Source organism: Melanotaenia boesemani, chromosome 11, assembly GCF_017639745.1.
Source record: "Melanotaenia boesemani isolate fMelBoe1 chromosome 11, fMelBoe1.pri, whole genome shotgun sequence".
Lineage (NCBI taxonomy): Eukaryota > Metazoa > Chordata > Actinopteri > Atheriniformes > Melanotaeniidae > Melanotaenia > Melanotaenia boesemani.
The window spans coordinates 1570037-1591297 of NC_055692.1; the positions used below are offsets into that span (position 1 = coordinate 1570037).

The 21261-nt window shown below is 42.2% G+C and overlaps 2 protein-coding genes across 5 annotated transcripts in view; both read left to right on the forward strand.

Moving 5' to 3' along the window:
- Positions 1-12427, forward strand: part of znf608 (zinc finger protein 608) — a 77404-nt gene extending 64977 nt beyond the window's left edge. Inside the window, exons 6-9 of one of the 3 annotated variants that reach the window (XM_041999470.1) lie at positions 2241-2410; positions 4173-4320; positions 5660-5716; positions 11273-12427. In XM_041999470.1, coding sequence (XP_041855404.1) covers positions 2241-2410; positions 4173-4320; positions 5660-5716; positions 11273-11292 — 395 coding nt within the window. In that variant the 3' untranslated portion in view covers positions 11293-12427. Of the gene's footprint in view, positions 1-2240; positions 2411-4172; positions 4321-5659; positions 5717-11272 lie in introns of those variants that run through there. The other 2 variants (XM_041999471.1, XM_041999472.1) reach the window with 2 other exon arrangements.
- A 3482-nt stretch (positions 12428-15909) lies between these two features.
- Positions 15910-21261, forward strand: part of LOC121648952 (centrosomal protein of 120 kDa) — a 42592-nt gene continuing 37240 nt past the window's right edge. Inside the window, exons 1-4 of one of the 2 annotated variants that reach the window (XM_041999474.1) lie at positions 15910-16187; positions 18843-18999; positions 19207-19321; positions 19409-19553. In XM_041999474.1, coding sequence (XP_041855408.1) covers positions 16139-16187; positions 18843-18999; positions 19207-19321; positions 19409-19553 — 466 coding nt within the window. In that variant the 5' untranslated portion in view covers positions 15910-16138. The remainder of the gene's footprint in view (positions 16188-18842; positions 19000-19206; positions 19322-19408; positions 19554-21261) is intronic. The other variant, XM_041999473.1, reaches the window with a different exon arrangement.

Here is a 21261-nt window from a genome sequence, read left to right on the forward strand (position 1 = left end):
TCACCGATGTAGAGTCCGCATTAGGGCTGCAACAATTTGTCAACAACAGAAATCGTCGACAACGAATTTAACCGTTGTCTAAAAAAAAAAAAAAAAGAAAATACAGAGTGAGACATCTTCTTCTTTCCTATCTCTGCTGAGGGTTGCACATGCACAATAAAGTCTGCCAGGGGAAAATATGGCGGCGGACCAGGAAACAAAATGGCTGCAGAGGACGTCAAAAGTCTGAGACCCTGAGAGTTTACAAGGTCCTATAATAAAACCCCAAAAAGGATTTCAGTGAACAGATTTACTTGCATACTTTGTCAGACATTGTAGGAAAAGTTTACCAAAGAACGAGTGAGACTGAGAAGAGATTGAGAACAAATCTAAACTATTGCTCTTCTAGTCTAAAACCCCGCGAACGGTTGAACAAATGAATTGTACTAAAACTGTTCTGACACAACAATAAATGCTCTTTGTATAAGAAAAACACATCTGGGACCCTCCACGTTAAACTTACAAAATAAATTTAAATACATTTGAGGTTTGTAAAGGGGACCTTGCATACCACCAGTGTTATTTTCATCAACGATGACGATGCCGAATTTATTTAGTTGACGAACCTTTTTTTCATGATAACGAGCTAAAAACGGCTCTGATGACGAAAACATGACGAGACGTTTATGAGATTTCGTTGACGAGATGAGACGAAAATGTTGAAGCGTTGATTGTCCGACATTAAAAACACGACATTTCTGCCTGTTGTGAGCGCGACCTGTCAGTCAGCAACGCTGCTGCACCTTGGCCACGCCCACCACCTGACGTACAGCGCGCACAGACGAGCAGTTCATTCGTTCATTGATGAATCATGACGGCGGCGTGGACGAAGGGGTTTGGTGGAAGCGATGAAACGATATATGGACATATTTTAACTATAATAATTCCACTGGCAGACCAGGTCACGTTGAGCATGTGTTCCTCATCCTTTGCTCATATTTTGGACATGTGTGTGTTCAGGGTGGAGTTTTACACTTCAGAAAATTCTCAGAAATAAAGCCACAGTTACCAAAGTCAGGATGTTGTTGCTCTTTGCTTTTTAGGAGTAATTGATTCCACAGTTAGAACTTTATCTGTGCAAAGCATCATCCTAAGTAGATCAGAAAGTATCTGCTGTTGGTTGGAAACCTTCTAAGTCTAAAACTATTCCTTTTAATTTAGTAATTAATGATGAAAATAACCAAACACAATGTGTTGCTCTATGTTGAACTTGTAGATCTGCTATTTTCTTGTGTGACATGTTTGTATGATGAAGTAGGACGTGATCATGAAAAAGGTGAAATATAGAAATAAATGTTTCTGCCCAGCAGCAGTTAATTAGCACAGCAGCATCACTTCCCTGTTGATGGGAAAGTCTCGGCTAAAGCTTTCAGTCTGGTAAAGATCTGGTTATTATGTAAAAGCATTAAGGTTAACTTCTTTTATAAATTACTTGTTATAACCTGTCGACCTTGATTCCACTTTTTAATATGTATTATTGATCTAAATTAATTGTTAAAATACTAATACTTTTTTTTAGAAATGACTAAAATGTTACTAAAACTAATGAGCATTTTCATCCTGAAGACTAAAACTAAGACTAAAACTGAGATGCTGCCAACAAACAACACTGCTTACCACGGAAGTACGTCTACAACGCTCGAACATTTAAAGAGGAGGAACGTCGGACTTACATAACAACCTCATGCAAGATTTAAAATCTGAAAGTGAAATAAGATCCATTTAATAATTATGAGATACATCATCCGATTAGTCGACTAGTTGTTTTAATAGTCGTGACTAACCGACCATCAGAATAGTCATTAGTTGCAGCCCTTGTCCACATCATTGCAGAGGCTGCACCGATCCGCCAGTCGATCTCCCGCTCCATCCTTCCCTCACTCATGAACGAGACAGAGACATAAATAAATAAAATTGTATAGTATATAGTGTATATTACACATGATATGTGAGAATTATTGTAATGCAAAAGGTGCCCACCAGGGGGCAGAAGACAAGTATAAGATTGCAAACAACAGGGTTTGGAGCAAAGGTTTTTTTCACCATGAGGTGATGAAATTGGTCTTTGTGATACATCAGGAATGAAATAAAGTAAATTTTTCGTTGTAGTACTGAGCTCTATGATTAGATATTAAATATGAACATGTGTCACTATTATCGCAAATAAATGTCCAAATGAATCTGTGTTTTGTGTTCATCAGGTTTCCACTATCCCTTGTACGGTAAAACGGCGGGCAGGGAGGAGTCAGAGGTGACTCCGCCCAGCAGAGGCGGAGCTGTGAGCAGTAAGCAGCTCAGCGAGTCGTCCTCGTCCTCCACCGTGGAGCTGCTGCAGCAGCCGAGCCATCAGGTCCGTGGAAAGTCTCCTGATGTGAGCAGCCGCCACACCCACACCGACGTCACACCTCATTGATCCGATCGTCCATATAATACGTAATACCAGACCAGCTGGGTCGTCAAAGGGGAGAAATAATCCACCAAACTCTCATTTCCTTGATTTCTGTGCCAAGTTTAAAATTTTAAATCCTGTGAAATAGTTTACCATTTGTTTAAAAATGTAATATTTCTGATGAAAAAACGTGCAGTTTTAGGCCTTTTCATTTAAACATGATCGGCTCTGAAGCTCCTGCTATTTAACACAAAGCTCTTCATCCCCGAGAAATTTTCTGTGTAAAATGGAAACTTGTTTTCTTGGTGTCAGACATTCGAGGCTTTTACTGCTGGCAGTTTTGCTCCTTTAGGAGATAAGAGGGTCTACAAATCTTTGTTAGCCCTCCTCTTCAGGCTCTATAAACACTCAGAGGTTAAAGCAGAGATCCCCTTGGAACAAGAAGGAGAGGAGGTCTAAATACTGGCCACACAATTCCAGGATGAAATCTGACCAATACCAGGCTTAAATCCGAATACTGTTATAGTTTAGGGATCTCCATCTCCGGTCCTTGTGAGCTACTGTCCTGCAGGTCTTAGATGTCTCTGTCTACAACACACCTCTGCACAAACCTGTTAATGACCCAGTGATTTGGGTCAGGTGTGTTGCATCAGGGTAGAATCCAAAACCTGCAGGACAGTAGCTCACGAGGACCGGAGTTGGAGATCCCTGCTATAGATGAATCCAAAAGATGTAGTTCAGCTCCGTGGTACCTGATCGCCAGCTGATCATGACGTCATTTTACCGTCTGCCCAGTAGAATAAAGGTGGGGCTGGTGATACAAAACATAATGTTTCATGTAGGAAGTCTAGTCGTCCTCAAACAGTGCTCTATATACAAATGTACTGGACAGATGAATGTTAATATTAAAAGTATTTAAAAGTTTGCATTAAAAAACACAGGTGAACTTGGGCCACCGGGTGTGGAAAGAGTTGCTACCCGGACAAACACTGTAGAATAAACATTTTGTTTAGGTGTTGAAGGCGTTTCCCCATCCTTTATTAAACTATGGTTAATATTAAATTTATCCTTCCTTGCTTTTTAACATGCTGAAGATGTTTAAGGCACCTACTAGGGCTGCAACGATCGACAATAGTCGACAATAAAAATAGTCGACAACGAACTTAGACGTCGACTATTGTCGTCAAAAAAAAAAAAAAAAATACATAGTGAGACATCGTCTTCTTTTTTTATCTCTGCTGAGAGTTGCACATGCGCCATAAAGTCTGCCAGGGAAAAATATGGTGGCGGTCCAGGGAGGAAAACCGCGGCGGAGAACGTTAAAAGTCTGGGATAACTTCACGTTTAACTTACAAAGTAAATTAAATACATGTGAGATTTGTAAAGCGGACCTTGTGTACCACGGAAGTACATCTGCTATGCTCGAACATTTAAAGAGGAGGAACGTCGGACTTACATAACAACCTCATCCAAGATTTCAAAGCTGAAAGTGAAATAAGATCCATTTATAATAATCACGAGATACATAATCCGATTGGTCGACTAGTCGTTTCAATAGTCGGTGACTAATCGACCATCGGAATAGTTATTAGTTGCAGCCCTAGTACCTACACATAAATCTCACCGAACCATTCCCAACATCAGTAACATGCATTCATCCATCTGACTCCAAGTTTTCCAGGTTTTCAGATTCAGAAAAACATGCTGAAAGTTTGTTTGTTTGTTTGTTTGTTTGTTCATGCAGCCTTGTGAAAAGGGTTCTCCTGAGCCGGACAGAGAGACGGAACGGGACAGGAACCACGTCTCATTTGCCCGACATCACCACACACACCATCACACACACCTGGGCATGAGCTACAACCTGATGTCAGGACAGTACGACATCTACCAAGGTACGGACGTGGTGGCCCAGAACAGCTGCTGGGCTGAGACTCTGCTCTGGTTCAGGTTCACCTGAGGAGGCTGTTGTAGACCCTTCCGAACGTTTGCTTATTCAGGTCTTGGACGAGGCGGACACATGCCTCCTGTTGCCATGGTGAATGTGTTGCCATGGTGAATGGTGATGTGAGTGTAAAACCAACAGAAACTCAGGTGTGATTTTCAGCCACTACGGCCGAGTCTGGTCCGTTTACATCACGGTTCGGTTCAGCTTTCTGTAGTTTCCTTTTTCTTTTATTCACGCTGCGAATCAGAAGAAGAAGAAGAACGTACGGACAAAAAAAATCCATCAATTATATTCGTTAAAGCTGCAATAAAATGCAGATGGACCCTTTAGGCATAGTTATAACTTTACTTTGACATAGTTATAGCTTTACTTTGACATAGTTATAGCTTTACTTTGACATAGTTATAGCTTTACTTTGACATAGTTATAGCTTTACTTTGACATAGTTATAGCTTTACTTTGACATAGTTATAGCTTTACTTTGACATAGTTATAGCTTTACTTTGACATAGTTATAGCTTTACTTTGACATAGTTATAGCTTTACTTTGACATAGTTATAGCTTTACTTCAGGACTATTATTTTATCAATGTTTTTACAGTATAGCTGGAAATTTACAGTCAAACAAAAAAGCATCACTGTCCACATCTGTAGAAGTGTAATGTAGAAATGTATTTTAAATCTTGCATTAAAGCATTAAGGACAGAAACTTTGACAGGATTGACAACCTGAAGATGTCATTTATTAATGAAACATTTGCTTTTAAAGCTGGATCATTTGAAATTCATCTTGATGAATCTTTATTTTAACCAGATTCAGGATAAGAGCTGAGTTTTTGCAGCTGGTTTAAACCAGTCTGTGTTTGATGTCTTTTCTTTGACCTAGATGTCACATAAGTCCTTCTGTACAAGCTCGACTTTGGTTTCTTTGGTTTTAAGGCTTATTAAAACTGGGATCCAGCCAGATTTCATGCATCGCTGATCACCTGCTGGGGTTTTTAACAGAAACTACGGAGCACATTTACAGTAGATACAGTCGTCACCATGGAAGCTAACACAAGGATTTGTAGCTGATAGGAATAAAAACACTTTATTTATTTACTGGTTCAGTATCAGCTGACTGAGGTGGCTTTTTTGCCTCTTTCCAATGCAATAAAACTACTACATGCATTAAAAACTGATCGTCAGCTCAAACCTGCTTCTCATCAAACATTTTGGAAATAATTATTATGTTTTAACACCATCAGCAGAGGACTGATTCTTGCTTTTTTCGCCTCTGTGTTGAAGGGTTGAGCTCCCGGTCTCTGGTCTCCAATCAGCAGGTGTCAGGACATTCCTCAACTGGTAGGTTTGAAACATCTGAACAACATCTGCAAGTCAGCTTATAAGAACCACAAGTATTCCTGCTGTCTGAAAGCACAATGGTTAGGCAAGGCAGGTTTACTTTTACATCAGGTTTCATTTACAAGTTCTTTAAAACCTTAAAAGCTTTGCAGTGGGCTGCAGAAGAAGAATTAAATAGTACATTAAAGAATATAAAGAGAAACAAAATCATATTAAGACTGTTAAAAGTATGTGCATAAATTATATGGTAATAAAATCATGTAAAACAACTAAATAAATCAAAAATATTCAAGCGTGAATCTAGATCAGTTAACAGATACGGTGCAGATTTTTAATCTGGATTTAAACGTTTCTGCATCTGGTGAAAGTTTCTCCACTGGGAACTAAATACTGCTTCTCCATGTTTAGTCTGGACTAGTCTGGACTCTGGTCTGGACTCTGGTCTGGACTGATCTGGACTCTGGTCCGGACTCGGCCCTGCAGCCATGCAGATGTTTTAGTTTTTATTGCCTGTGTATGACATTAGAAGCAGAAGAAGAATCAGCACAGATGACCTGCAGTCGGGTTCTTGTTGGCTTGTTTGTTGTTGTTTGTGTCTTAGAGAGAGCTGTCGCAGCAGCAACGTGGCCACATGAGACTGAAATGTTTATATCCCAAATGAGTCCAACATCAAAAATGATTTTTTACTAAAAGAAATAGTTTGATTCTTTTTTGTCAGATTTTTTCTTCTTTTAAACCTCAGAGTTGCTCTGCATCTACATCTACATGCATCTACGTGTATCTACGTGCATCTAAGTGCACCTACATGCATCTACGTGCACCTACGTGCACCTACGTGCATCTACGTGCACCTACGTGCACCGACGTGCACCTACGTGCACCTACGTGCATCTACGGGCATCTACGTGCACCTACGTGCATCTACGTGCATCTACGTGCATCTACGTGCATCTACGTGCACCTACGTGCACCTACGTGCATCTACGTGCACCTACGTGCACCGACGTGCACCTACGTGCACCTACGTGCATCTACGGGCACCTACGTGCACCTACGTGCATCTACGGGCATCTACGTGCACCTACGTGCATCTACGTGCATCTACGGGCATCTACGTGCATCTACGTGCATCTACGTGCACCTACGTGCATCTACGTGCACCTACGTGCATCTACGGGCATCTACGTGCATCTACGTGCACCTACGTGCACCTACGTGCATCTACGTGCATCTACGTGCACCTACGTGCACCTACGTGCATCTACGTGCACCTACGTGCACCGACGTGCACCTACGTGCACCTACGTGCATCTACGGGCACCTACGTGCACCTACGTGCATCTACGGGCATCTACGTGCACCTACGTGCATCTACGTGCATCTACGGGCATCTACGTGCATCTACGTGCATCTACGTGCACCTACGTGCATCTACGTGCATCTACGGGCATCTACGTGCATCTACGTGCATCTACGTGCATCTACGTGTACATTTGTGCATCTAAACGTATCTACATCAGGGTTGCCCAAGTTCGGTCCTCGAGATCTACCATCCTGCAACTTTTAGATGCAACCCTTCTCCAACACACCTAAATCAAATGTCATCTGCATGTCATTCAGCTCTGCAGAGGCCTGGTAACGAGCCAGTCATTTGATTCAGGTGTGTTGGAGAAGGGTGGAAGGATGGTAGATCTCGAGGACCGGACTTGGGCACCCCTGATCTACATCTTCATGGACATACTTGCATCTATGTGCATCTATGTGCATCGTCGTACATGTTCGTGCATCTGTGTGCATCTAGGGGTCAGTCCTTGGACCTCTTCTGTTCAACTTGTATCTGCTCCCTTTGGGTAAAATATTACAGAACTATAGCATTAATTATCAAAGTTATGCAGATGATACACAACTTTATGTCTCTGTCACCAGATGACTGCGGCCCAGCAGACTTACTGTTTCACAGTCTGGAGCAAATAAACACCTGGATGAAGGAGAATTTTCTACAATTAAATGAAGACAAAACTGAGATTATTCTGTTTGGTAGAAAGAGAAGCGGGTCAGCATTGGTAAACACCTGGAGACTCGGGTTCTTAAAATCACCGACCAAGTTCGTAACCTGGGAGTGTTGATAGACTCAGATCTGACTTTCAGCAGCCACATCAAAGCTTCACTAAGAAGCTTTTTACCAGCTCAGAAACATCAACAGAATTAAAGGTTTAGTCTCCCAGAAAGACCAAGAGAAACTGGATTACTGTAATGGTCTTTAACAGGACTTCCCAGTAAGACCAGTAAACATCTGCAGCTCATCCAAAACGCTGCTGCTAGAGTTTTAACCAGGACTAAGAGATCTGAACACATCACACCAGTTTAACATCTTTACACTGGTTTCCAGTCACAGTACAGATTTTAAAACCCTTCTGATCGTTTACAAATCCCAGAATGGTTTAGGCCCAGAATCCATCTGTGATATGTTCAGAGATTATAAACCTAGCAGAGCTCTTAGATCCAAAGACTCTGGTCAACTAGTCCAGACCAGAGTCCAGACCAGAGTCCAGACCAGGGTCCAGGCCAGAGTCCAGACCAGAGTCCAGACTAAACATGGAGAAGCAGCATTTAGCTGTTCTGCTGCAAACAAGTGGAACAAACTGCCAATAGAGATTAAACTTTCACCAAATGTAGACATTTTTAAATCCAGGTTAAAAACATTTATTTTCTCATGTCTATGCATGAAATCTGCATGTTAACTTTTTAATTTATCTTACTTTTAATCATTTTAATGTAATTTATTTAGTGCTGGGCACGTTAACGCATTAATCGAGCGTTAACACAACGCTTAATTAACGCTGTTAATTTTTTTTAATCGAGCGTAAATTTTTTTTTTTTTTTTTGGCCGCTGGCTTTGATGACAGAAACATGGCGTCCATGTTTCTCTTTTTTTTTTCCCCCTTTATTGTGAAAATATCTTTGTTTACAAAGCCCAGTTATAACTGTAAATGCTGGTTAAAGGTTGTTAATGGCATCAGGACAGGTGTTCTGTCTTCCTCGGAAACTCAGATGCTCCATCAGTCTGAAAAGTTGAGCTATTACCAAAGGCCGGTAGTTCTCCGCCTCGGGAAGACCAACTTCTTTACCGTCGATGTAGGCACGGGCACCACGTAGTAGGCAATCTTCCCCTCTCTTCTCGCTGCCTGGATCCGTGGCCAAAGCGCTGCTCTGGTTTTCCGGTCCGCCGTGCACAGGTCCTCTGTGAAGCAAAGATGCCGTTCCTTCAGAAAGGCGTTGTTTCTCACGGCTTTCCACACGGCGTCTCTGTAGGTTCTGGATGAAAACTGGAGAATGATTCCTCTCGGTTTGATCTCATTGTCCTTCAGCCTTCCTAAACGGTGTACAGTATCAATCGCGTCAGGCAGTTTCTGTTTTCCTTCCGGAAAAATAGTTTGGTAAATTCGAATTGTTTCTTTTTTCACATCTTCTTTGGGTACCGTCTCTGGTACACCGTACAGTTTCAGATTCCAGCGTCTTGAGTAACGTTCAGACTCAACGAGTCTTTCCTGCAGTCGGACAACGATAGCGGCATCTGTGTTTGTCTTGTTTTCAAGTACATCGACCCTTTTCTTTACATCTTTAATTTCTTGAAAGGCAAAGTCGACCGATTTCTTGAGGCCCTCAGTTTTTAGCGAGTTATCATTAACCAGTTTCTCCATGGCGTCAAAGCGGGTGTTAATCAGATTTGAACATCAATGACGTCTTTATCACAACCGTTGCCGCTTTTCCCCTCACCTGTTAGCGTTGTGAGTAGAGCTTTTTTGTGAGCTGGTTCTTTACATGGGGTCCCCTCGGGTGAAAGAGGTGGGAAATCTTCTTCACCCGAGAATATTATGTCATGTTTAGCATCAGCCATTTTGGTGTAGTCGTGTCCCGCGCCCGCATCAACAGTGCTGTTGCTAGTAGCCGGGTTTTTACTCTCTTTAGAGGCTCTTTTCCTGTCTCAAGAAAACATTGGATCGTCGAAAATGCTTCCTTTTTAGTTTATACCTGCAAACAATGCTAAGTAGCGTCTAACTAAAACTTTTCCATAATATTTTAGAAAGTTTGATGCAGCAGGTTGAAAAAGAGCGTCCGCTCAAGCCGCCATGCCTGGGGTGGACACGGGGAGACATCATCTGTGTTTACATATTTTACCGACTTTGTGTAGCTGCTCTTTAAATTATTTGTTATCTTAACTGTGTTTGTTGGTGATAGAAATGGTTTTACTGAGCTGGTAGCTGAGATTCTGGACTTTCTGTGGATACCACACATGTTTATAGTTACATCTACAGACCTGACGCTACACCCGGAAACCAGATGTTAACCCTTAACTCCCGGTAGCGGAGGCTGCAGGTGCAGAGGTGAAGCTAAACAGTCAAGCTAAGAATGAAAGTTTAGAGAATTTATATCCAGAAATGTGGATAATGAAGCAGTGAAGCTGCATGGATGGAAGTTATTGTGCATATTGTGAATATTTCTCTCTCCTCACCATCTAGAAGCTGTGAGATTCTCATCCTGCTTTCTGTCTGTTCACCTGATGCTGATATTCATCACATATTGTTCCTTCTGTGTTTAGAAGGAAGCAGCTTCACAGCTTTAAATCCATCCTGCTGACTTTTTACCTTTTAGTTAGTAAATCCTGAACATTTCATCCTTCTTTCTCATAAATATTTGATTTTATATATGAAGAAATATTTTAACTGTTGCTGTTTAAAGAGAAAACTGCTGCTAAACCTGTTTATGTGTTTAGTGCAGGGGTCTGCAGCCTTTCCAATCCAAAGAGCCATTTTTCCCTCAGCCAGCTAAATAAAACTCCTTTAGAGACGCAGATGTTACCAGATCTTTTAAAAAAGGAAACTTAATATATATTTTTAATGAAGAGCCACCATAGAATGTTTGTTATTTTTTAAGAACCACATTTTTATTTCCATTTTAAGGTTTTAAAATAAAGCAAAACATAAAACCTTTATATAAAAAAAAAGAGGATAGACAGACTTTCTGCTAAGGAATGTAGATATTTGTGGAAAATGATGTAAAAGAAAAAAAAAGTCCCTGGTTTCCAACCTAATGACAGATTTAAAAAATATTTTAGCCGCTTATTTAGAGGCATTGTGGAAGGTCCAGAGACACACTTGCAGCTCCAGAGTCGCAGGTTGGAGACGCCTGATGTTTGTAAACCAAAACTTACTGCATTTTCTTTTTATAGCTGTAGGCCTTTTTTTTAAAGGAAAGAGACATTTTGCGCATAACGATGCGATTAATCGCGATTAGAAATTTGAATCGTTGCCCAGCACTAAATTTATTATTTTAGTGTGATTCTTACTATGTGTTGCTGCCTTTTACTATGTCTTAATATCTGTAATGCTTTTGTTTTACGTAAAGAACTTTAAACTGTCCTGGAGAAGGAATGTGCTGTACAAATAAACTGCCTCGCCTCGCCTTGCGTACATCTGCATGCATCTACGTGCATATACATGCATTTTCATGCATCATGATGATAAATACCTTTGTTTAATGTTTTTCTCTCCACAGACAGTGAGGGCAAGAAGTAGGACCATGTGACCACATCTCACATGAGGAGCGGCAGATTTATCAGACATCAATTCCTTGGTGGTGAATAAGCTTCGCCTCGCTGAGAGGCAAGAGAACAAAGAACAATATCCTCTTTCATTTCTTACTGATTACTAGCAGTTTTCTAACTCATCCCAGAGGAGCAGAAGAGCCGGCGGAGGGACAGAGCAGGACCAGGACCTTCACGGTGGAATAACTACCTGTATAAATGCAGAGTTCTGTACATAAAATAACACATCTCATAGCTCTGTGCACTCAGCCTGACTGCAGCTGTGGTGTTCAGCTTTATAAAACGCACATCTGTCATAGTGTATTATAATGATGATAGACTGAATGTACTATGATGACTTACACTGACGCTGTAGTGTGGCTCATCTTTTTAAACTTCTGTTGGAGCAGAAACAGCATTAGGAAGCTAAAAAGTCTATAATTATCCTTATTGTTCTCATCATGATTATTGAAGTGGTCCTCCTCCCTCCATAGTGCTGACGGTACATTTGTATTACTAACCTGTACTGAGAGTAACCATGTTGATTGTAATGTCTTTATGTGAGAGTAAACCTTCACATCGACCCACCCAGTGCCACATAGGGACCCCTGTGGTGTATATAACCTGTACAGATTCATGGCAGAGCACTAACATGCTGTATTGTGCTCTGTCGATCTCCATCAGCCATGCAGGGAAGCAGAGGGCAGAGCAGCGATATGTCCTCAGCACATACATAACTGTCATGGTTTAGGTTGGATATGTCAGGAATCCACGTGGAATTTGGTCAATTTGGTACCAAATGACCCCAGACTTGCCAAATTGTCTCCATCTTTTGCCCTTCCTCTGCTCCGATGCGCTCTACAAGCTAACTAGCTCAGTGCAGAGCCGGCAGACTCGGCATCATTCGTGATTCATGCAGTGAGTTCGGAGTTCGGCTGTTTGCACGGACGTGGTCGCACCAGCCCCCAAACGGCCGGGGTCACAGGGTCCACCAAGGACCTGAATCTAACCCGAGAAGATCCCAGATCGTAGGGTGAAGCCTCCTCATGCCTGCAAATTTGTAACAATTTCTTTTTTACTGTTTTATAATTATTAATTCATTTTTTTCATTTACTTTTTTATTATGTATTTATTTTTAAATGATTTGTTATTAATTTATTAAATGAAATTAAAAATACCTTATTACTTTATTTTTATTACTTTATTATAAGTATTTTTATTATACTTTTATTTTATTTACTTTTATTTGATATTTAATTGTTGTTTTTTATCCCAAGTTTTTTACTGTATTTATTTTGTGTTTATATAATTGTAAATAAATTTAAGGGTTAAGGGATCAAAGATAATTCACTATGGAGCTAAAACAAGGACTTGTACAAGTTCAGGTACAACAAACCAAACCTACACGGACGAATTAACTCAAAGTCTGAAAATACAAGTCAGTCTGTTTTTAGATAAACTTTTTTAGAGGATTTAGCTCAGAGACAGAAAACAACCTTTGAGTATGAGCAAGGTTCATTTCTGCTTCCTTTATGGAACAGCTGCTTACCGCGTCACGGCTTCTTCTTCACACGCGAGCTGCTCAACGCTGCCCCCTCCTGGTTTCTGGTGGGACTGTTCAGGTTGTAAGGCCGGCTAGCATCCACAAGCTCTCTGAAACCAAACTTTTACTTATAACAACCAGGTTAGTACACATTTGGTTGCTAGAAGAAGTAAAATAGAAAAAAGTCCACATTTTCATTCCAAGCAGCGTCTGACAGATAAAAACTGGATCCATGATTGAATCCATGTGTCAGAAATATGATGTTATTTGTCTTTATTTGACATTCACATAAAACCAAAATCTGAAATTAATTTACAATTACAGTGTATAAAACACACCACAAACAAAAGAACTGAAATAAGTTGAATACAATTAAATATTAGACAATATCACTAAATAAATAAAAATAAATCAATAAAATAAAAAAACATCAGAAGTGGTTTGATTGCAAATTTGTGATAACAGCCAAGAGTTAAAAGTCAAAAACATAGAAAGACTAAATAATAAGTAAACGAATAACAAGAAAGTTACCTGTAGACGAGAACATAATAATTACACGTTTTTATTGACTGAATCAAAACTGTGTCAAATAATCATTTTTCTTCCAGATTTTCAGCACGTAAGGGTGCAGAAGACGGACAAAAAGCATTTAACACGGAGCAAAAATGTTCTCATTAACCATGAAATAAAGTCCTTATTCCAGCTGTGAAACAGGAAACTCCACATGTCAGAAAACATCCACACACAGACGTGAGGATGACGTCCTGATGATGAAGAAACGCTGCTTGTTTGTTATGTTTAGCAGGAAAACGCTGATCATTCAAAAAGAGAAAATAATTTGTTGAAATGTGACGAGTTTAAATTCAGAGGTTCTTCATACGAATCCCACAGAACACATCCACCGCGTGGGCTGACGTCCGTCTGACGCCGCCATGGACTGACCACTCAGTGAGGCCGGACGAGGGCGTAGGAACCCAAACGTTGAGCTAAATCCAGACTACAGGTCACACTAAACACCGAGCAAACATGGCCGACCTGAGCCTGTCTCTATCTCAGCTTTCCTGCATCCTTCCTGGTCTTTCGGTTACTTGAATATCTTGCCATGAGCTCTGTTTACAAAATGCGGTCGACTTTTGGGAGACACTGTTCTTCTGAAGGCTGCTTGGTATGTTCGGTTCATCCACCTGATGTATCCCATGAGTAACACCGAACCTGTACAAACATGGAACCCGCTGTTGCTTTTTTATACTGTACATGCCTTAATTCATATGTTTGGCAATCACGATTAAAGGATGTTTATATATACTTGTTTTTGTTTGGAGTATTTTTCCTCTTTTCTACTGTTTAATAATAATGTTCATTATAAATCAGTCGTGTTTCTATTCTGCACATACAATGTTCATTTTCTTCAGCAACCACTCACACAGACAAAATGTTGGCGTTCCGAAACTTTTCTTCTTGGACCAGCAATGTTTTTGGATGGTTGCAATCTTCAAGAGAGCAAAACCTGTTTGGCCTAAATATTCTGCAGTTTGGTTTGGCCCATAATGGACTTTGACTTACGACATAGACTCAGCCGAAACTCAGCCACATGACCACCAGATGTGGCCCAGTGCATGACCACCACCTCCATGTCTGAGAGTTGATCACATCTCTGCACTGTCCTGCATCCACACTGTTGTATGTACCTGTATGACCTCCCTACAACACCTGGCCATGCTCCTGATGAGGTGGCGGATGGTCTCCTGAGGGATCTCCTCCCAGACCTGGACTAAAGCATCCACCAACTGCTGGACAGTCTGTGGTGCAACGTAACGTTGGTGGATGGAGACATGATGTCCCAGATGTGCTCAGTTGGATTCAGGTCTGGGGAACAGGCGGCCAGTCCATAGCATCAATGCCTTCATCTTGCAGGAACTGCTGACATGCTCCAGCCACATGGGGTCTAGCATTGTCTTGCATTAGGAGGAACCCAGGACCAACCGCACCAGCATGTGGTCTCACAAGGGGTCTGAGGATCTCATCTCGGTACCTAATGGCAGTCAGGCTACCTCGGACGAGCACATGAAGGTCTGTGCGGCCCCCCAAAGAAATGCCACCCCCCACCATTACTGACCCACTCACATTGATGTGCCATCCTGGATGAGCTGCTCTACCTGAGCCACCTGTGTGGGTTGTAGACTCCGTCTCATGCTACCACTAGATTGAAAGCACCACCAGCATCTATCAATCAATCAATCAATCAGTCAGTCTGTCTGTCTGTCTGTCTGTCTGTCTGTCTGTCTGTCTGTCTGTCTGTCTGTCTGTCTGTCTGTCTGTCTGTCAGTCAGTCAGTCAGTCAGTCAGTCAGTCAGTCAGTCAGTCAGTCTGTCTGTCTGTCTGTCTGTCTGTCAGTCAGTCAGTCAGTCAGTCAGTCAGTCAGTCAGTCAGTCAGTCAGTCAGTCAGTCAGTCTGTCTGTCTGTCTGTCTGTCTGTCTGTCTGTCTGTCTGTCTGTCTGTCTGTCTGTCTGTCTGTCAGTCAGTCAGTCAGTCAGTCTGTCAGTCAGTCAGTCTGTCTGTCTGTCTAATTTATTTAATTACCAAGTTAACTCAACAGGTTTCAGGGGATCCGCACCATTTATTGCACGGGCGAGCTGGTGGCGAGCCGGGTGGGCGGAGTTTTCACTTTCAATCTGATAAATTATGTTAATGTGTGGCCTTTATTTGTTAAGTAGATGACTTTGCATTAATTTGATTCCTCAAACACCTGCTGATTTTGTGATTGTTTTCAGCTACTCTAGGCAGTGATATTCCAATCCAATGAACACTGTTGCACTTTGCAGACTACAACCTGACAAAATGTGCACAATTTTTTTGTTTTATTATGAACATTTTATTATTTTTAGGATCAATTTAGCACTGAAAGATCCATGCCTCTTTTTGTTTTGGGTAAGCCTTTTTCTATCGGCAGACTCCTCCTCCGCCGCTCGTCACCCCTCCCCCCCTTTCATCGCCCGGCTGACGGTAAAGGAGCGGACCCAACCTTTACTGCACTGGCCCGTGTATGTGCTGCAGTTCCACCTCCGACCAGCAGAGGGAGGAATACTCTGTATCGTCTACTCGTCACTTCCGCTTTAAAGACAAAATGGGTGGCGCCAAAGCTTGACAACAAAGCGGTTGTTTGTAACTGAAAGGAATCCTCCGCGTTCATTTAATCTTTCCTTTTACCGCTTCTCATGTTTTTTCGGAGCTAAAGAAAGACGTGAGTTTGCCAGTTTGGCTGAAAGTTTTCCTCTGGAGCCGCACAAATGTCAACATGGCTGCGAAGACGGACCAGCTTCTCATCGTTGTCTCCATTCTAGAAGGTGAGCAGCTCAGCGACGGAAAACCAGGGAAAAGCTCGGTGTTTGCTTCTGTTGTTATTTACACAGACTTTATATTTCCAGTACGTTAAAACATGGTGTTTTTAAGTGTTGATAGCGGCAGACAGCGGGCTGAAGCGCCGCTAGTCCCGCGTTGACCGCCGGTAGGTGGGAGCAGCTGGTCGGCAGGTCAATCCAGCCTGACTGCTTTTTAACTGTTTGCTGTCTGAGGAGGTCATGAAGACAAATTTTAACTCTAAAATTTAGCATAGATTATTTTTATGCATGCATTTTATTTTTGTCGTGTTTTAGAACGGATCAGGGTTAGAATTGGGTTTAAATGAATAAATAAGTGGCATATATGTGTTAAAGCGTCATTGGTTGGGTATTTAAAGTACTAGAATGTGAAAGTGAGTATTTAGTTTGTATTTCAGTTAAAAGATGGTATAAAACAATAAGATGTTTTTCTACTTTATCACCAGTTTTCTCCAGGTGAGATTAAAATGGCTGAGCTGCCAGAAGCTCTCTGGAATGGCCCCGAGTCTCTTCTGTCCATCACAGATAATTAAACTGGAATTTATGTCCCATCTAGGAACGTCACCGTTATTTAAATGCACTATTAATCGCGGTATTAAACGGCACAGTGAATTCATCCTAAAGATTCCTCTATCGTGACTTTGGATAAGAGATCATGTCTGAACCATGACGTCAGAGGGTCATCCTGCAGCTTCCTCTACATGTAAAGGCCCATTTATGCTTGTAGAAGAAATTTCCCTATTATGCATCACTGTTTTTATTGATTACCTTTATTAAACATTATATGTTCATTTTGATCCGTAATTATGTTTCACATGTTTTATTAATCTTATTCTTTTTCCTTTCTTATCATATCAGGCTTATGTATTTTATAGTATGAAGTGATGACCTGAGAGTCTCTGGTCTGAACTGGGAACAGTACCGTACTTCTGGGGTTTTTGTGGGTATCTGTAAGATAAGAAAGGTTGTCAGGAGAAAGGTCCAAGGGAGGGCGTCAGTCTTATCTGGTCATAGTGACCCTGTGAACAACACAGAGGTAGAAAACTACTTGTCCTGGTCCTGGTTCTTCAGAGCCACGTGCGGGTCAGACGCTCTCCTTGTAAAAGTCTTAATTTTTCTTTTCTGTATTAATCTTTGTTGAACTTCATCATAAGACTCTTGGTAGTGCATTTTTCTACAACATGCTCCTGCATGTACGTAAATAGCGGCGTTTGTATCAAATGTTGTCGTCCTCACACGTCTGCGTTTTACGTTGCCATGTCCATTCCTCCACAAGGGGGCAGTGCTGAGTTCAGAGTTCAGTCCTGTGAGCCGACGTAGGTTTCAGTTGTTTCCAACCACACAACACTAAACGCATGTAGCTCGCAATTTCTACAGCTGTCCTCGTCTTCATTGTTCTTCTTCTCTGGTTTCTGGTTTCTTTCCATGGTCGCATGTCAACTATTCTGCTCATAAAGGCCCATTTATGTTGGACTCAGAAGACGGACAGTTCTGTCTGTTACGCTACCCGTTACGCTACCCGTTACGCTACCCGTTACGCTACCCGTTACGCTACCCGTTACGCTACCCGTTACGCTACCCGTTACGCTACCCGTTACGCTATCCGTTACGCTACCCGTTACGCTACCCGTTACGCTACCCGTTACGCTACCCGTTACGTTATCCGTTACGTTATCCGTTACGTTATCCGTTACGTTATCCGTTACGCTATCCGTTACGCTATCCGTTACGCTATCCGTTAATCTACCCGTTACGCTACCCGTTACGCTATCCGTTACGCTACCCGTTACGCTATCCGTTACGCTACCCGTTACGCTACCCGTTACGCTACCCGTTACGCTATCCGTTACGCTATCCGTTACGCTACCCGTTACGCTATCCGTTACGCTACCCGTTACGCTACCCGTTACGCTACCCGTTACGCTATCCGTTACGTTATCCGTTACGCTATCCGTTACGCTATCCGTTAATCTACCCGTTACGCTACCCGTTACGCTACCCGTTACGCTATCCGTTACGCTATCCGTTACGCTACCCGTTACGCTACCCGTTACGCTACCCGTTACGTTATCCACTGCTTGACACAGAAAACGGAACCAGAAATCGTGGGGGCAGAATAACATCATGTGAGCTGGAGAGAACCCACACATACACGGAGAGAATGTGCAAACTCCACCCAGAAAGGGAGGTTGTTCCCCTGCTGAGGCTCGAACCTTCGCTGCTAACCACCACGCCACCGTGCAGCCTGTTTGAAAAAGTCTAACATAACCACATTTAATGATTTTAGTTTTTTACTTTTATTCTTTTTCTAAAGTACTCCATCCTAAATATTTCTCTTTTTTTAACACTGCACACTACAACCACATTTACTTATTCATCTATTTATTTATCTGTATATCTGTTTCTTTATTTACGTACTAACAGTTGGTTGCCAGTTAATAGTTATTGATTATTGTGTGGGTCTGTGATCTATCAGTGTTCTTGTGTTCTGTAAATATTTATTTGTAGTAGCGTGAAGAGAATGTTAAAGTTCTGGGTTAAACAGAATTCTCTGGTAAATAAATCCTAAGCTGGATCTGAACAGTCGGGTTGACCTGAGGAAGGTGACTCTGTGTCCTCCAGGCCGCCACTTCCCCAAGAGCCCCCGGCTGAGTCTGGTGGTTCAGGCCAGCTTTGATGGAGAGCAGCTGGCGACGGACCCGGTGGAGCACCGAGAGCAGCCACAGTTCAGCACGGAGCTGGCCTGGGAACTGGACCGCAGGACTCTGCACCAGCACAGGTCTGCATCTGGTCTCATAAGGACCACATTGGACTCTTTATGTTCTCCCCGTTCAGCTGCTGCTGACCATCTTCCTTCTGTCTGATGGATACAGGATTTCATTGTAGTATATCAGCTAGTATGTCAGTATCAACTTTTAATGACTTCCTGCTCTCGTCTTCATCATCATGTCCATCCTCTTCCACCGGCTGCTTCCTGTCCACTCAGGCTGCAGAGGACCCCCATCAAGCTTCAGTGTTTTGCTGTGGACTCCGTCAGTCAGACGAGAGAGACCGTGGGCTACATCATCCTGGACCTGAGATCAGTCCAGGAAGTCAGACAGGTGAGTTCCCTCTGATGGAGGAGGCGTTGGCGGCTGACGTCTGGTTAGGTTTGCTTAAAGTGTGATGTGTGTGTGTGTGTGTGTCAGGATCCTCGCTGGTTTCCTCTGCTGAGCAGTAAATACACCAAACAGAGACCTGCTCTCCTCCTCAGCATGGTGGTGGAGAACGACTCCAAGGCCTCCCAGCCCTCACCTGATAGGTTCAGAGCCAAGAAGGCCCCGCCCCGCCAAGGTCAGCCGTTTCCTCCGTCACAGATGACTTCTTATGTTTCGTTAATGGTCTGTAAAGTCCTGTGTTGTTGACTGGTCTCTGCAGCTCGTCCTGTTTCCTTATTTAAGAGGGTTAAACATCCTCACCACAGCCGAGTTCACACTGTCCAGAAGGTTAGAACCAGGACCCGACCGATATGGATCTTTTTAGACCGATTCCGATATTTGGCAGAAATATATATATATGTGTAATGAATAAATTAATTAACTTAGTTTTTGGTTCATTAACGCTTAGACCAACAAAAATCTAAAATTACAGGCAGAACATTTTACTGCTTCACAATATTTTGTCCTTTAGTATTTGTTTAACTTTCCAACAGAAGAATTTCCAAAAACATGCAACAAAGCATTAAATAACTGGAAATTATATAACCTTAAAAAAGTCAGTCTATTGTATAAATGAATGATTAAATCTTCTTGCTGATGCAGATTAGAAGTAGGTTGAAGTACAGGTAGAAAGATGTATGTAAGGGGTAATGCCCAACGAGGTGGCCAATATCATAAATTAATGGACGACGCGGAGGTGTGAACCGTCCCAAAGTTTTTCACGAGAAGCGGCTGAGTGGACTATTTCGTTGTGACGCGTTGCCAAGGTAACCGGCTCTGACACAGAACCTGCAGCTCGGTGGGCAGTTATGTTACACAAACATTTCAGGGGGCGGGTGCAGCTCTTACAGCTGGTGTGTGTCCAGAGGATGATGCCACATGTTATTTCAAACAGTCAAAGTCCACAAATAGTTTCCTACATCGTTAAAAAAACCTGCAGGCTGCTCTGATCTGGTGTCTGCTGCCCGGCATCTGAGTTTCTGTTGCCACGGTTACCAACTGCCGTTCAGTCAGCACAATAATTTACAACAATAGTCTATTTTTTCTAACATTTTACATCCTGTTCTGGTACTTCACACTTCAAAATAAGAGTTCCGCCCACAGCAGTTAGCCAAAACAGCACCTTAAGCTAATTTAGCACAACTTTAGCAATGCAGCGTAAATAAAAAGCTGATCGACACAACTCGTCATTACGCACGGCAAGCAGAGTTAAACTGAAACTGGAGACATGCTGAGTCATTAGTTTCACAACATTATTATAAACTTACCTGTCGGGAAGCTCCACTCAGCCCGTTGCTGTAATGTAACCTGGCTAGCTACTAGCTAACCCTGCTGAAAAGACGGGGGATGACTGTGGGATTGAATGGAGTCAGAGCTCCAGCTAGTGGACAAACGCCACAAGGACATCATTCTGCAGACTCCGATATGTAACAGCATTGACTGTTTTATGAGAAAGTAAGAATAAATGGGTGTATAATCGGCGAAACAACAATATTGGCCATTTTGAAAATGGCTAATATCGGCGGATTGAATCAGAATGAGGCGGAGCAGCTCTACCAGGTGGAGCTTTCTTTAGGGAGTCTGTATCAGACCTTTGAGACACAGCTAAGCTAAACGTTAGCCTGCCTCCGAGCAGGCTGGTTATGGTGCATCAGTTACCATGGTTACTCAGCGGCATTCAAATAAACCACGTTGATGGAACAGAAGTCTGGATTAAATGAGCGAGATTTATCCTCCCTTCATCCAGCTTTGTGGAAAATCCCCCTGATGAGGTTTAGAAATTAGCTGAGCGGCTCGTTCTGGATCTGCTGACGTAGTGTTGTTTTCTGTCTGCAGACTTATGC